This window comes from Sceloporus occidentalis, unplaced genomic scaffold (assembly GCF_023333645.1).
Source record: "Sceloporus occidentalis isolate IW3139 unplaced genomic scaffold, rSceOcc1.0.p SCAF_1, whole genome shotgun sequence".
In the NCBI taxonomy this organism is placed as follows: Eukaryota; Metazoa; Chordata; class Lepidosauria; order Squamata; family Phrynosomatidae; genus Sceloporus; species Sceloporus occidentalis.
In genome coordinates, this window is record NW_028316981.1 from 128,542,443 (window position 1) to 128,558,155 (window position 15,713).

At 40.8% G+C, this 15,713-nt stretch overlaps 1 protein-coding gene across 2 annotated transcripts in view; it reads right to left on the reverse strand.

The window, feature by feature from the left end:
• The window catches only part of LOC149322124 (SEC14-like protein 1), a 57,922-nt gene that overhangs the window by 5,269 nt on the left and 36,940 nt on the right, over positions 1 to 15,713 (reverse strand). For both annotated transcript variants that reach the window (XM_089534954.1, XM_089534965.1), the window contains exons 5-14: positions 14,023 to 14,151; positions 12,825 to 13,056; positions 12,242 to 12,351; positions 9,621 to 9,810; positions 6,457 to 6,545; positions 4,780 to 4,850; positions 3,803 to 3,974; positions 3,397 to 3,531; positions 1,981 to 2,115; positions 787 to 1,038 (exon numbers count right to left, since the gene is read on the reverse strand). In XM_089534954.1, coding sequence (XP_089391080.1) covers positions 787 to 1,038; positions 1,981 to 2,115; positions 3,397 to 3,531; positions 3,803 to 3,974; positions 4,780 to 4,850; positions 6,457 to 6,545; positions 9,621 to 9,810; positions 12,242 to 12,351; positions 12,825 to 13,056; positions 14,023 to 14,151 — 1,515 coding nt within the window. The remainder of the gene's footprint in view (positions 1 to 786; positions 1,039 to 1,980; positions 2,116 to 3,396; positions 3,532 to 3,802; positions 3,975 to 4,779; positions 4,851 to 6,456; positions 6,546 to 9,620; positions 9,811 to 12,241; positions 12,352 to 12,824; positions 13,057 to 14,022; positions 14,152 to 15,713) is intronic.

The following is a 15,713-nucleotide window of genomic DNA, read 5'->3' on the forward strand; positions in this document are numbered from 1 at the left end:
ACTGCAAAATTATGGTCCTACTGCTGTAAACTGCTTTGTTGCTATCCATGTTTTTTCTTGACAACACATACACTTTCTCTTTCTCCTTCCTTCCATTCTTTCAATATCTCATTTCACACAGGTAGTGTGTCCACATGCGTGGGTGGACATTAAGGAGAAACACTGCGATACCACTACAGCAACTTATAGCAGTTGCTTAATAGTGCTAAAAGTTCTAAACAGATTTTATTTTTAAAAACAAGTCCCTCCACAGGAGAAAAATTAGATTTCCTGGAGTGGTAATGAAAGAGATGAAGTAGGATGAGGTGGCAAGCTGTGAAAGTAAAAAAAGAAACATACAGCCAATGCCAGAAGACATGGCCCCAAAAGAAAAGGAACCACAACAAACTGATTTAGAATTCAAAATCTTACCAGGACAGGAGTGCGGAAGAGAGTGCAAGGGACCTTTCATGGCAGAAACAGCCCCAGTCACACTATTGAAGAGACATGTAATAATGGCTGCTCCCAAACTTTATGTTTCTGTTTTCCTTAACTAACACAATTGCAAGAAAAATGGGGCTAATGTGATAAAGACCTTAGACACTCAATGTCCTTAGACACTCAATTGATTAGACCAGCCAATAAGATTTCACATGAGCGAAGCCACTAGTCTATCTGGAAGTATTTTTGTTAAATATGGTAGATGAAGAGGATAAAAGGGGGAAAATGCTGTAATCTAATTAGATGCACAGTAAGAACATTTTGTTAGAATCAGAGTATGGCTTGAATTCAGAGAATTGTTCTCACCTGCACACTCTCGCCTTCCTTACAAATAAGTGGAGATTCTACCATACTGTAGTCTCGCCCCAGCTGCCATGCCTTGTCTATGAGTTGCACGTTATTGCCACCAGGAGAAGTAATGCTGTGGGCCCCTAAGGAGTCCTTTTTAGGAGGTTGTGGTGCTCTCTTGGAGTGATAAATGTTGAAAACAATGTCACCTTTACAAACATCAAAATCCCAGGTGATGACAGAGGAAGCTTCCACAATCTGGATGAAAATCTAGAGTCAAAAAGAGGAAAGAGACTGCATTAGAAGCTTTTGTCTATATTTGTTACAGCTCCTGCCACAAATGATTTGGTGGGCAGAGGTACAAGTTGATTAATTTATTCTGTTTCTGATTTTATAATATTTATGAATGCCATCACATTATTAAAGCAGCAATATTGTTATTTCACCATCTTAGTCTTCATTTAAGGAGGAGGAGAAAAAAACAGTTCTTACAAGTGCAAAACAAAACCCAGGCTTTAAAAGTTAGAAACCTGGGAAGCAGGTGTGCAGTATTATTTAAACTGCACTGCACAAGGAAAAGATCTAATCATCCCCCTTGTTTTATGTGAGTAGAAGAATGAACTTGTTTATACATCTTTGAAGAACAAAATGTAAAGGGTTACCTTTCCAGCACGACTTGGAACAGATATTGGAGAACTGGGGCAAGAATCTAAGGTCCAAGCATGGGCACTGCAATGTCCCACTTGTGCTCAGAATAGTGTGGGGACGATTGGGGGTGGGTGGGTGGATGGGCAGCTACTACTTTTAGAAAGGCTTAGAAATTCCATTGAAGGCTTTCTACCCCCTCTCATAAACTGAGCATTGCCCTCAACATACCAAGCCAGGATTTGCTAATAATTTGTACACATCTGAGAAGCTAATTCTGAATAACGACTGATCATGTGAAGCTGATCTTCATAGCAGCATAGCAGCTTCTAAAAAGAAATTTGTAGGCTGCTTCCCCCTGGCCATCACAACAATGGAAGGGAAACTTCTACCTTGCTGAATTTCCTTTCTCACATGAGAAATTATTTTCATGAGTGAGCAAACTGAAGTCTTATCTAAACCAGCTCTGAAAGAATGAAGCTAGCAAGAATCTTATTCCAAATTATGAACCGGGTTTGTCTATCCATATTAGACAACTGGATTAAAGGAAAAAACAAGGAAACATACCTCATGGGGAGCTCCTTTGAAAACACTTGCAGACTGATAGATGGTTTCTGTCCACAGCTTTACATCTTCATTTTCAAGTTCTTCTGCCGTCCGGTACAGGGATTTGGGAACCAGCCCACCCTCTGGAACTTCACACTTCAGAGTTTGAAAGATAATGGGGAGGGGGAAAATTACATTAGATCTCTACGTAAACAGAAAGCACTACCAAGAATATACCAGGAGGTTACTTTGACTCTTTTGGTAAAGAGCTTAAAAGCAAACTCAGTTACTACGAGAAAGGAAATTTGAGTGGGGTTGATAAAGGACTTCACATCTACCATTTCATGCAAAAAAGAAGATTGATTCATCATGAATGTAGCATAATTCTTTGATTCTGTCAGATGATTTCTGACTTCAACCTTGTATATTCTAGAAGACATTTCAAATGTCCCTTAAGCTATGTGTTCTTATCATCAATCACAGAGGAAAGAGATCAGAAATGAAATGACCTTGTGCCATACATCAAGTGGCACACAGTAGTTTAAACCACTAGTAGCACATACTATATAGGAAATATTAGGAAGCTATGCAATTTGTGCCAGGGAGTTTTGGAGATTTGAATCAAGAGAACTTTGCATTTACATAAATGTCTTAAGAGTTTTGAAAGCCCTTTACATACTTTGTTTCAGTAATCTTCTACTATGGAATTGTAAGAAATATCAGGATTATTAATCCCAAACTAGATATGGGTGGATATAGGTGGATATGGGTGGATGTAGCCTGAAAGAGAAAAGTCTCTTTAGGCACCTGCTCAGGTTACCTTCATGGCTGAGATGAGGCTGAACTTGGAGACTTCTCTGCTCACATCTTTAGCCATTAAGCTGCAAATCATTTTTCAGTAATTCACAAGCAATTAGCAATTTTGGACATACTTATATGTATTTGTAATTAGAACTGCAGAACTCATATTGAGGAGGGAGCAAGCTTGTTTTCTGCTGCTCCAGAGAACAGGACCCGGAACAATGGATGCAAGCTACAGGAAAAGAGATTCCACCTCAACATTAGGAAGAACTTCCTGACAGTAAGGGCTGTTCGACAGTGGAACACACTCCCTCGGAGTGTAGCGGAGTCTCCTTCCTTGGAGGTCTTTAAGCAGAGGCTAGATGGCCATCTGCTGGGGATGCTTTGATTTAGATTTCCTGCATGGCAGAGGGTTGGACTGGATGGCCCGTGCGGTCTCTTCCAACTCTATGATTCTATGAGTGCCCCAATTGTTACTCTCGGATTGTTTAGTCTAAGAACATCTGGCCTGTTTTATGAACATCTGACTTACATAAATCCCTTAAAATTACATTCTATCCATACTGGAATACAGTGATGTTATATTCAACAAAAGCAGCGAAAAGATCAATACGAAAGTGACCAGCAGTTACCTACCATGCATTCTCCACCAAGGAAATCGGGGATAATTTCTTTGTCAATATAATCCAACAGCCCACCAGGTCCTTGATAATCATTGCCAGCATAAATCAGAAATTTCTTTCGAGTGTTGTCATCTATGAATGGACTAACCTAAAAATAAAATACAGGGTTAAGAAAGTTCCAAGGTCCTCAAAAGACTTCAAGATCATACAGTATTTTACTTTTACTAAAACAAACAGAAGTGGCATATGCAGAAGATGAATGATTCTACATGAACTATCCTATCAAGCCACCCACATTTGCTTTTTTATTAAACAGATTTAATGTTTTGGTTCTTGAAAGGAAGAACTTCATAGAAGTCAAATTAGGCTGTTTCAATGTATATGCTGGGTTCCAAGAGAAACAAAACACATGAACTTACCAGTGTCCAAAGGACAGGAAATACTCTGGGAGCTCGAAGAATAAGTAGACGTCCCAGTGTTTCTGGATAATTTGCTTCAACTACCTCAATGATTCTTAGCAAGGCTTTGACTCCAGGTCTCCATAAGTGGCGCATATTCAAGCCTTCCAGATCAACCAAACAGGTCCAAGAGCTGTTTCCCCCCCAAATAAAAACAACTTATTTAATGCACCTATTAAACATTTAACTCCGCAGATAATGCAATCAAGCATGCTGAAGAGTTTTATTTCTCAAACACTGCTGGGCTGGTTTACTTTAGCAACCCTTCCTTGTTTAAGTAGATAGGTGATTTAATACTGAAGCAACACAGCTACACATTTTTTCCCCTGAAGGTCAGCTTCATCTTAATTAGATTCAGAAAGAGAGAAATTTGTTGTCAACCACTCTGGCCTAGTACAGTCCATTTCTGTAGAGCAGGAAGAAGCAGAATTTGTTGGCGAAAATTACAGGTCTTTCCTTGACCAACATTGTGCAGTTAGTACATTTACACACCACTATTCCTCTATGTTAGTCTCAAAAGGTGTGCACATGGGGCTTCCATGCAATCTCCCATTCATACACTAATCAAATATATATCAGCTTAATTTCATAGTAAGACTGCTGCATTACGTGTCCTCAGATCATACAGTAGGACCATAATTAATAATCAATCCTGCCCGTTTTGTCAGAAATACCTAATACAGTAATCAAATGGTTTCTATCATGAATTCTGCTTTCTAAAGACTAGCAGGCACATAATGGGTGAATTACCAGAGCCTTGTGGGTTCTAAGTCTGTATAACACTGTACAACATGTGGGCCCTGTTCATATGCAGATAAACTAGCAATCATAACCTTAAAATATCAAGTCAGAGAGAAGCAAAGCCTAGATGAGTACAGAATATCTCCACATTTCAAAGAAATAAAATAAGTGGTGGAATATTAACTTTGTTTCTTTACCTTATAGGCCTTCCAAAGACTTTTGTATTTTCTTCACACCTCCTCAGTCCTTCTTCATTTATAGATAAAACCTGCATAGACATATACATAAAAAAGAGAGAAAAGAAATGGCATTGTAAGAGGCTGTTGCAGAATGACCATGGATGAAATCTGGACAGAGAATTGCTTTAATTGGCTGAGTTTTAGCTTTAATTGTGTGCTATTAAAGATCTAGTACAAGAACAGAGCCACTTTGATATTCACATTTTGCCAATTCAGACCTTAGTCATACATATCTCTATCTCTTATCTAAGAATTTCAGGCTGCAATCATGTATTTACTGACTTGGGAATAAATCTTATTGGATTTGGTGCCTTACCAGTATGGGAATCCCATATCAGGAGAAAGGTATGGTATAAATTCAGTAACTCATCATCATAATCATCATCATGATACACTATTAACTCCGTTTATTTATTTATTTATTTTAAGGGATTTGTATCTTGTCTTTCTCCCAAAATGGGATTCAAGGTGGCTTTTCAAGTTCCAGATCACGCAATTTGTAGGTTTAGATTTCCCAATTCTGTTCTTAAACTGAGCATAATTAGAGGCAGTAGCTTAAAGGGCACATATGGAGTTGCACAAAGTCATTTTAAAAATCATTTTCTTGCTTTTATTGCCAGCCAGTGTTATTTGCCACTTTGATATTTGGATGTAGTGACATATGATTCAAGAAGCTATATGTAATTAATGAGCCATGTTATCCGACGTACTACTGCCATTGTTTAAGAATACTGGGGTCTTTTCTTTCAATACTGAAATGCAAAGAATGGATTTTATTAGCCATTTTGATTCATTGCATTATGCTGTGGAACCACAGCTTTGAGTGCAAAATGTGTCATATTTTCCATAAGCTGACGGCACAGAGAATATTCAGAAACAGGGCCAACTGAGAAATCTTTTCCTGAAGGCATAAGTACACAATGGAAAAATTTTGCAGGCAGAAAGAGTTCTCCAGCAACTTAGGAACATTTGAAAATGGAGGCACAGAAAGAGACTATCTTAAAATGCTGAATGAAAGCAGCAAGGGCTGAAACAGAACAAAACTGCCAAGCCCATCCAAGCTGTTATCTATCTATGGCTTAGCCTGGTCTACGCTTCCCCATACAAAAACTCCCAAACAGAACAGAAAAACAAGTGAAGCACTAAACTGCTGGCCCTGAAAGTTTCCTCTGCCTTATGCTTGCTTACATCAGGGTGGCTGACTATAGCAGATCTGGGAGACACTTTTATGCCTCAGGACTCTCTGAGGGCCACATGAACTATTAAACAATAAAAGAAAAAACCCCTCCAGAGACATAGCTTGCTCACCCCTGGTTTACATGCTTGTAGAGATTAACACATACGTACGCACACTCACAGAGGAAACATTTTAAAAAGCAGCTTCCACCAGCTACAGTCTGATGTGATGTGGTATTCTCCAACACACCGGAGTCCCAACACCTTATTCTCCCATGTGTACTTAGCCAGTCCCCCAGGACAAAAGTAAGCTTTTCATTTGGACAGAATGAGTCTGTTCAAAATGAACATAAAGTTTTGAGAACAACAGCACTAGGATTACCATTCTAGAGGGGCAGAGAGTAGTAAAATGGGAACACCACATTCACTATAAACAGCTGTTACATCTAAGGCACTTACATAGCGAAGCAAGGCTTCTTCCCCAAGAGCTCGCACTAAACCTTTGGTGTCCATCTGGCCAAGCCTCAGCACATACAGGGGGCGCCCATCTGAACAAAAAAAGAGGAAAGACAACAATGTTTAAAGAAATCTTCTTAGGCATATATACAAATGGAGGCAATAGAAAACTCTCTTTTACAGAGACACCATAGAGTTACGAGGACTTCCTTGATAACCTGGATGGCCATTAAAGTCACCATCACATATTTTGGTCTGCAAAGAAACATGACATCCCCTCTAACTTCTGAATTCATCAGACACTTCCCCTTTTCATCACACACCTTAGGATAAGAAGAAAAAAAAGGACACACTGTTTATGATAAATTAATACTATAAGATAAGAAACCGCACCGGTAGCTTAACAAGAACAGCACAAAAAAGTAGGCTACTCAACCAAAAATAGCTTCTTTTTCTGAAGCAGCTGTGTTGTACTTTCATGGTTCTAACAGCTGAGATTGCAGGCACAGCAAACATACACAAGTTGCATCATGTTGCAAGATAAAAACCTGAGGTAACATTCAACTCAAATGAATGTCAGGCTCTCTGAATAAAAGACAGTATTTTAAAAGTTTGTGAGAATCTATACAAATTCAGTTCTGGAGCAGAACATAAGAAACTGGCAGAAATGTAAATTATTGTTTTAACATGGGCAAAAGTTAGGCATTTCATTTAAACCTGTAAACTCACAATTAGTCACATGGAAATAAGGATGTAGATCTTTACATATTTTATCTCAGATCTGAGAACAGAAAAAAATCAGTTTTTCTTCCACTGAGTAAGAGCTTTTGTGAATTTTTGTATCTTTTATTTATTTTAGCACTTTGTGAAAATATAAGGTCTTTTGTTCAATTTTTTATGTAGAAAATGTATGCTGCACAAAACCCAATGTGTTTGTGCAAAACATTGTATCAAAAGTGACCCCCTTCCCTTTTAAAACAGACCCAACCTAGTCTTTTTCTCTGTCTTTGCATGAAAAAGCTTCCAGCCACTTATAATGTCTTCCATGGATTATCTCAACATGTTGAGTCATTTTCTTGTTGAGAATGAGAAAAATGATAAATATTCTTTATACCCCTTCCAGGGAAGATTTTGATATATTTCTCCATCATGAGGGCAAGGCTCCTACCCTCACCCCCCCGCCCCCGACCAAGATGAAATTTGCAATATAGCAGAGCTTTGATAAATTTGACAAAGTTAGTGAAAATATTTTAAAATATCATGGATCATTGACTCATTTCCTCACTGTTTCAACAAATGTTCTTTCTGTCTCTGAAATGTATTCCTGAAAAAACAACTTTAATGACACATGCCATAGTTACATCCTGGTTGGATTACTGCAATGTGTTTTGTGGGGTTGCCTTTGAAGAGTGTTCAGCTGGTCCAAATAGCTGCAGACAGACTAACTACAGGAAGCATACCACTCATTTGTTGCAACAGCTTCATTAGCTGCCAGTCCATTTCTGGGCACAATTCAGTGTTGGTTATAACCTTTACAGTCCTACATAGCTAAAGGTCCAGGTTATTTGAAGGATCATACTCTCCCTTACGAACCAATCCCTGCTTTGAGATCTATTGGGGAAGCCCTTCTCTCTGTCCCTCCACCCTCACAGGCACACAGGCTGCGGACATCTCAGTGGCTGCCTCCCAGGCTCTGGATTTTCTTTTCCAGAGAAGTTAGACTGGTATCCTCTTACTTTCTTTATGCAAACAAATAAAGACTTTTTCTATTCTGGCAGGCACTTAATGAATGCATTGGGCAGTAATATAATGACTGTACATTATATAGTCCAAAGCATTATATGGTCACATAATGCACTGGATATAACTAATTACTATGTTGGTGTGTGTGTTTAAATATTGTATGTTTTAATCTGGTTTTATTTTTTATTGTTTAATCTTGTTTTAATTTTTGTATTTTGTGGATTTTTAATGATGTCTTTTTTAATTGTTCTAAGCCGCTTTCAGTTCTGATCTGTGAAATAGGCAGGATAGAAATATACAATAAAAACAACAACAGCAATAACAACAACCGCAATAACAACAACAACTACAATGACTTTCCGCAATTTAGCCTATTATAACATATTTCATTTTAAGATATTTTCTCTTATATAATCACTCTCATAACTAAGCTTTATTTATTTAACATGAAACTGGAGTGGAGTGAGGAAATGCTATCTATAAAAGTAATGAAATCAGTGAAACAGATAAAGTAACCCAAGGTCAGAAATGCATGATTTATAATCCATAACTGACAATTGCTGTGTCAGGGTATATGGCCTTGTGACTAAAATAATGGAGACAAGTGGAGTCTGTTATATTGGAATGAAAGCTTAAAGATGCAACTCTAATTCTTACTCCAAATATTCTAAACAAGAGTACTTCAGCCTTTTCTCTTTGCACTTAATGGCTCGATTTAAACGGGCCTTTGCGCCGCCCCTGTCACATGCTAGAGGTTGGCCGAGGATGCAGCGTCCATACCAGCCTCACCCTAGCATGTGACGGGGGCATCAAAATGGCAGCGCCCTGTAAACAGGGTGCCGCTATTTTGATGTGACGGATGCATAGTGTCCGCATGTCCCGTCGCGCTGGCGACGTCACGAGTGCGCCGCACCAGCACGATGCAAAAAGAACCCGCTTTTGGTGGGTTCTTTTCCCGTCGCTGGGAAGCCTCACTGTTTGGCAGCTGAGGCTTCCCGCCGGTGGAAATGGAGGCGGCGGCAGACCGCCCTTTTTGGGCAGTCTGTATCCTGCCAATGTTAACCTGCTAGAACATAATGCAGTTATTATTAACATTCTTAGTACTGTTCTTCCTGGTTATTCCTCCATTCTTACCAGCTCTATTTGTTGTTCTGTGCCTTCAGGTTGACTGTGACTTTTGGCAATCCTGTCCTAGTGTTTTCTTGGCAAAATTTATTCAGAGATGGTTTGCCATTGTCTTCATGCCTGACTAAAAGTGTGACTTGCTTAAAGTCACACAGCTGGTTTCCATGGTTTAACATGGATTTGAATCCTAGGTTCCAAGAGTCCTGGTCCAACAGAGGCTCCCATTTGCTGTGCTGCTACATTTTACATACGTGGTGAGATTTTCCTATAAAATGCTTTCCATAAATATGCTACTATACCTTTGTCATGGTGATGCCAGCCTCCTGCATAGTAATCCTGTAGTACTTGGGGAGGGTTCCAAGTATCCAAAATGTAGTCAACCTGGTGCTGCTTGCGCCATGTTAATGACTGACATAGGATCTCTCTGGCCTTATCAATGTTGAAATCCCTGGCACGCAAGAACCTTAAGATGTGTTCATCCTTTGGAATCTGTAAAAGATGGTTAATAATGGCTGAAGGTTAAAAACTGGTCCACTCCAAATTATCTAGCCCAGTGTAAATGTCCTTGACAAGCAGTGAAATATCCACTTTCCATTTGTATTGCAAAGAACTAGGACTGATTCCTTAAATGATGATCAATATTTAAAATAATATTTTAATTTATATTAGCCTTCAAGTTCATATTCTCCATTTCTAAGCAAAATGCCCACTCAAGGTAGCTTATACAATCCAAGATGAGAAAACATTATACCATAAGATAGCCCAGGGGTTGGCAACCCCAGCCCGGTCCTGCCGCCTCCTCCTCCTCTGCCCCAGGCCGCACGGCCCTCCTCCTCCTCCACCATGCGGAGGAGGAAGAGGAGGGCCGCGCAGCCTGGGGCAGAGAAGGCAAAGGGGGAAGCCCCGCGCTGCCCTTCCCGTCTCCCCGTGTGGGCCCGCGCCGCCCTCCCCGTGCAGGCCCGCACTGCCCTCCCTGCCTCCCTGCACAGGCCCGCGCCGCCCACCTCCTTCTCCTCTGCCTCCTCCGCCCCGCCCCCCAGGCTGCGCGGCGCATGGAGGAGGGGGGAGGAGGAGGAGGAGGGAAGAGAAGAAGGAAGAGGAGGAGTAAGAGGAGGAGGGGGAGGAGGAGGGGGAGCAGAAGAAGGAGGAGGAGGAGGAGGAGGGGGAAGAGAAGAAAGAAGAGGAGGAAGAGGAGAAGGAAGAGGAGGAGGGGGGAGCAGAAGAAGGAGGAGGAGGAAGAGGAGGAGGGGGAAGAGAAGAAGGAAAAGGAGGAGGAGGAGGAAGAGGAAGAGGTGGTGAGTGGCCAGAGGCCTTGAGGTTTTTTAAATTTTTATTTTGGGTGCTTTTAATGCTAACCAGTCTCCCTTGCTTTGACAGTGATAGTGTGGTGATGATGATGATGATGAGTCAGCTTGAGAGGCATGCAGGCACTGTTTCTTAAGCCGAGAGAGTGTCACCTTCCAAAGTGTGTTTTGGGTGTTTTTAATGCTAACAAGTCTTGCTTGCTTTGACAATGATAGTGTGATGATGATGATGGTATGAGTCAGCTTGAGAGGCATGCAGGCACTGTTTCAGAAGGCGAGAGAGTGTCACCTTCCAAAGTGTGTTTTGGGTGCTTTTAATGCCAACAAGTCTCCCTTGTTTTGACAGTGATAGTGTGGTGGTGGTGATGATGATGATGATGATGATGATGATGATGATGATGATATGAGTCAGCTTGAGAGGCATGGACGCACTGTTTCAGAAACCAAGAGAATGTGACTTTCCAAAGTGCCTTTTCTGTGTGTTTTTGTTTCTTTAATGGTGATATTGATATCAGAAAGCCTCTGAGGTAAGGCCAATGTAAATTGCTGTGATTTTTACAAACTCCTGCGCAGTGAAGAAAAACCAAAGTCCCTTGACCAAGAAGTACACTTGGTGCAAGAACGATGAAACCACCTTGACATGTTCAATATGCATAGCCATGTTAAACCATGCTAAGTGTTAAACCCAAGGGGTTTGGTTATGGAATAAGCCTCTGAAATATGCAAGAGGCCACGTTAAGTAAAGCCATGTGAAATGCACAAATGTGCTGTTGTGTGTGTTTTGGAATGCAGGTTGGGGGTGTTTGGCCAGAAAGGGACCGAGGAGGAGAGGGCGTGCACATGCCTCCTCCTCCCCGCGGGGCTTCGGAGGAAGCTCCGCCCCTGGCATGCAGCTCCGCCCTGGAGGGTGGAAGCTCCGCCCCTGGCATGCGGCCCCACCCCTGGAGGGTGGAAGCTCCACCCCTGGCTTCGGCCCCCCAGTTGTCTGAGGGACAGCAACCTGGCCCCGGCTCAAAAAGGTTGCCTACCCCTGAGATAGCCTTTGTTTTATTATATTGAACAGTACAAATAACTGGCCAGGGAGAGAGAGAAAAGAGGTAAGAAATTAGAATCTGGCAATGTGTGCAAAAGATATATTTTCATGGTTAACTGGCCTTCAGCACTGTGTGATTGATGAAATTCATCCAAGGATGTATTCCAATATATTTTCAAATGCTCTGTACAGGTAGATTATGGCATTGTGTTAATAGTCCCCAACACTCCTTGTTAACAAGCCTTACACTAGCAGTGGAAATCCTCCATTCAATACAAATAGAAGTGGTTAATCTGTACAGCTGTCATAAACCTGAGCATATGAAAGGATCTCTAGGCTGTCAAAAAATGTTGCTTTCTTTTAGTCTAAAAAGCATCTGGATTCTGCACTTTGGGGACCAGATTTCAATATTAGACTATCCTAGCTAACAAAAAACCTCAAGGAATCAGGTTCAAACTAGTTCAAGGCCAACTTATGTAAGTGTCCATTCCCTTGAATAGAGCATTGACTTTGTGCCAGACCATCTTGCAGGAGATGCATTTTTCTGACAGATAGGATGCCCAGCAAGGAGAAAGATTCTTACTTTGCCTTTGTGTGTTTCCTGGAGCCATTGCCGAAGCCTAATGAGGCAGCTTTCTTGAAGTGGTGTCAAATCACCCAGATACCTCTTGATGTAGTCTGCGTCTAGTTTGTCTGAAATGGCATTTATACAGTGTTAATAGAGGCAATGGTGCTAGGCCAAATAACAAATGGTTTACTGAACACATACTTCACATGGAAACACTAATTCGTTATTTACAAAGCTAACTACTTTTAAGCCCTGATTGCATCTGATCTAACTTCACTAGCTGTAGCTTTGGTAAACCCTTTCAACTAAGTTATTTTACCTTTCACAGTGTCAACCTTCCAGCAGTCTGGAACAGCTGGCTTTTCCCTTGTACCACCCAATTTTTGAATCAATAAAACTCAACTGTCTACAGAACCCCACCAAACCAATAAAGTTGTAATACTGCCTGTACAGTTTATTTTCTGCCATTTAAATCAAGTCACCTCATGGGGAAAAATGATAAGACCTTCCACATTGATTGGTTGCATTATTAAAAGTCTATTGAAATGACAAGGGCAATCAGAAACTATTGCACAAAAGAGAAGGACAAACAATGCACCGTCAGGTGTTCCAGCTGTGGGATCTGATGCACTGTTGCAGGTGTTCACTTCCTTAGGACTTAGCACCTCCTTAACGGCAGCTTCAGGTATGTTGACTGGAGAGGACAGTGGCCGTCTCACATGAGAAGCTCCACGTTCAAACATGAATTTCACAGGGGGAGTCCAACGAGGAATATATGTTACCCCTTCTTCTTCTAGCTGCTTCAGATAGTACTCTATTATTTCTTTGCCCTTGAAAGCAAAACAATCATTCAGTCATAACCACAAGACTCCTTGGGACGTGGCATTACTGTTTTCTTTCTTATGGGAAACTCTCATCTAAGAGAGAAATTAACTATTAACCACCAACTTTTAATGCAGCATCACCCACCATGATGTAGAAATTAATGTACAGAAAAATGAAAGGATAAGGCAGGCCTCTCCAAGGACACAGATAAATTTGGAAGAAAATGCAAGTGCCTCTCTGCTCCCTCTTTGTCAAGGCATGAGTGACTGGATGCATGGTGCTTGATTCCAGACATGACATGGGCAACTGTGGATCACCTTTAGATATAGTTTAAAGCATGGGGAAAAGAAGTCATCCTCTTTTTGGGGCAGGATTTTTTGTTTTGTTAAGGTACTTCTAAAATTTCCTCTCTTTGCAAAACATGTTCCTAACTCCTGCTAGTCAAGCCATGCCTGTCATTGAGCAGTTATCCGCTTAGCAGCCTTTCCTGACCTAGTGACCGCCTGGCGTTTTGGACAAAATGCCATCAGCCTCAGCCAGCATGTCTGATTTGTTAGTAATCTTGGGAGTTGTAAGTCCAAAGCATCTGGTGGGCACTAGGTTGATGAAGACTGTTCTATGTTGACTGAAAAAAGAACTGTTTTACTTTAACATGACAGAATTTGTTTTATCCCACAAAGACACAAAAATATCAGTCTAAGCAACTGCTGAATAGCAGGCCAGTGTACACTCAGACCTCGCTATTCCCAGTATGAACAGATCCACCCATATCATTCAGATTAGAACATGCCACACCACTGGTAGAAGATGAAAAAAGCCAAAAACTACAAAGTGACACCAAGACAATACACAGACAGACAAACCCCAAACCCCCAAATTATACACAGTCCTGTGGCAATATCTAGAAGTGACAACAAAATGTTCATGGGTGTGATTCAGCAGACAAGGGACCAATAACCATTACAGCTCACCTTTTTAATATTGCTGGTATATTGTTTCATGGCAATCTTTTCTACTGTGCTTTCAAAGCCAAAGAAAGATTTAATATCAAGGCTTGCAGACTGTTCAAAACATGTCCAGTCTTCATTGTCAGGGTGCACCTGAAGAGTTGAGAAACAAAGTAGGGGGTGGGGGAGTGAAAATCACCAGGATGGTTATTCCTGAAGGCCTATTGTTTTTTCCTTCCTTAATATCACTTCATGCTATCTCATCAATGCATGGAATTTGGAACATGGAATGACTGCAATAGTAAGACAATGAATCAGGGATCCAACTTATTTAGGGAAAGAAATGCATTTTTGTCCTCCAACCTGACAGAAAAGTATCCAAAAACGACAGGAGCCCTGAGTCCTTACCACCTAATATAGTTTGCCAAGGCTGCCAGGCCACTATAGTAAAGTGCATGAACTGGGGAAATTCCATGCAGCTAACAAATGTGATACACATTTTGTCTTCTAGGCATCCGTTGATCATTACAGTCTCTTAGAAGATAAATAACCATTCTCTAATCTTTACTACATGACCCATTTTGCACTTTTTGGTATATTTAGAGAACAAAATATACAGTTAGTCCTCTGTATCTAAAGATTATTTATCCATGGATTCAACCATCTACTGTTTGAAAAATATGCAAAAAATATATACATTACAAAAAAAATGAATCTTGATTTTGCCATTTTATATAAGGGACAGCATTTTGCTCTATCGTTGTATACAATGGGACATGAGCATCCACAAGGAGTTATGGAACCAAACCCCAACAGATACCAAGGGCCCATTGTACTATGCAGCCTTCATAGAGTGACCTATTTCTTTTACAGAAATTTAGGTGTGATACATATTGCCATAAAGTGGCTTACCAGCACCGATTCTAGGGTTAGGGACCACGCAGCAACCGCATGGTCCCTAACCCTAGAACGTACGGGGCAGTGTAACAATGGTGGCCATTGTTATGTAAGTGCAGCGCGGCATCCGCATGTTGCCGCATGGTACTTAAGTAACAAGTGCGCCACTGGCACACTTGTTACGCCGCCCGTGCGGCTTAAAAAGAACCCGCTTTTCTCAGGTTCTTTGTCCTCCGCAGGGAAGCTGCGCGGTTTGGTGGCTGCGACTTCCTTCGGAGGAAAAAGGTCGTCAGCAGGCCACCCTTTTTGGGTGGTCTGTCCTAGAGTACTTTAAAAGAGACTACTTAGCAGCAGGATACAGAAGAAAGAGATGCGAGCATTTCTGAGTTAGAACAGCAATACAATAGTGTGTATTGTTTTAAGTGAACATATGAACATGTAAACAGAAGAAGAAGAAATGGGTATGCCTGCACTTACTAAACACCATTTATTAGGTTCACTTCATACTTTGTAAGGTAAAGGCTATAAGTTGAAAGTAGCTATGTATCACTTTTGGACAACCAACTCTTGACACCTTACTAAATAAATTCTTTGCATATTACTCCAACAATGCCTTATTTCAGTTGGAATATATGACTAATTAGTTGCATCCATTTTAAGCTATTCTATGGGAATACTAAGTACAGTATTTTAACTTTCACAGCGAAAATGCCATTTGCTACTTTTATTTTCTCTTCCACCTCATAGATATTCAACATGTTCTCAGTTTGGCTCTCTGCTTTTATAATAAGCAGCTGAGATTTCTGGTGCCTGCTGAG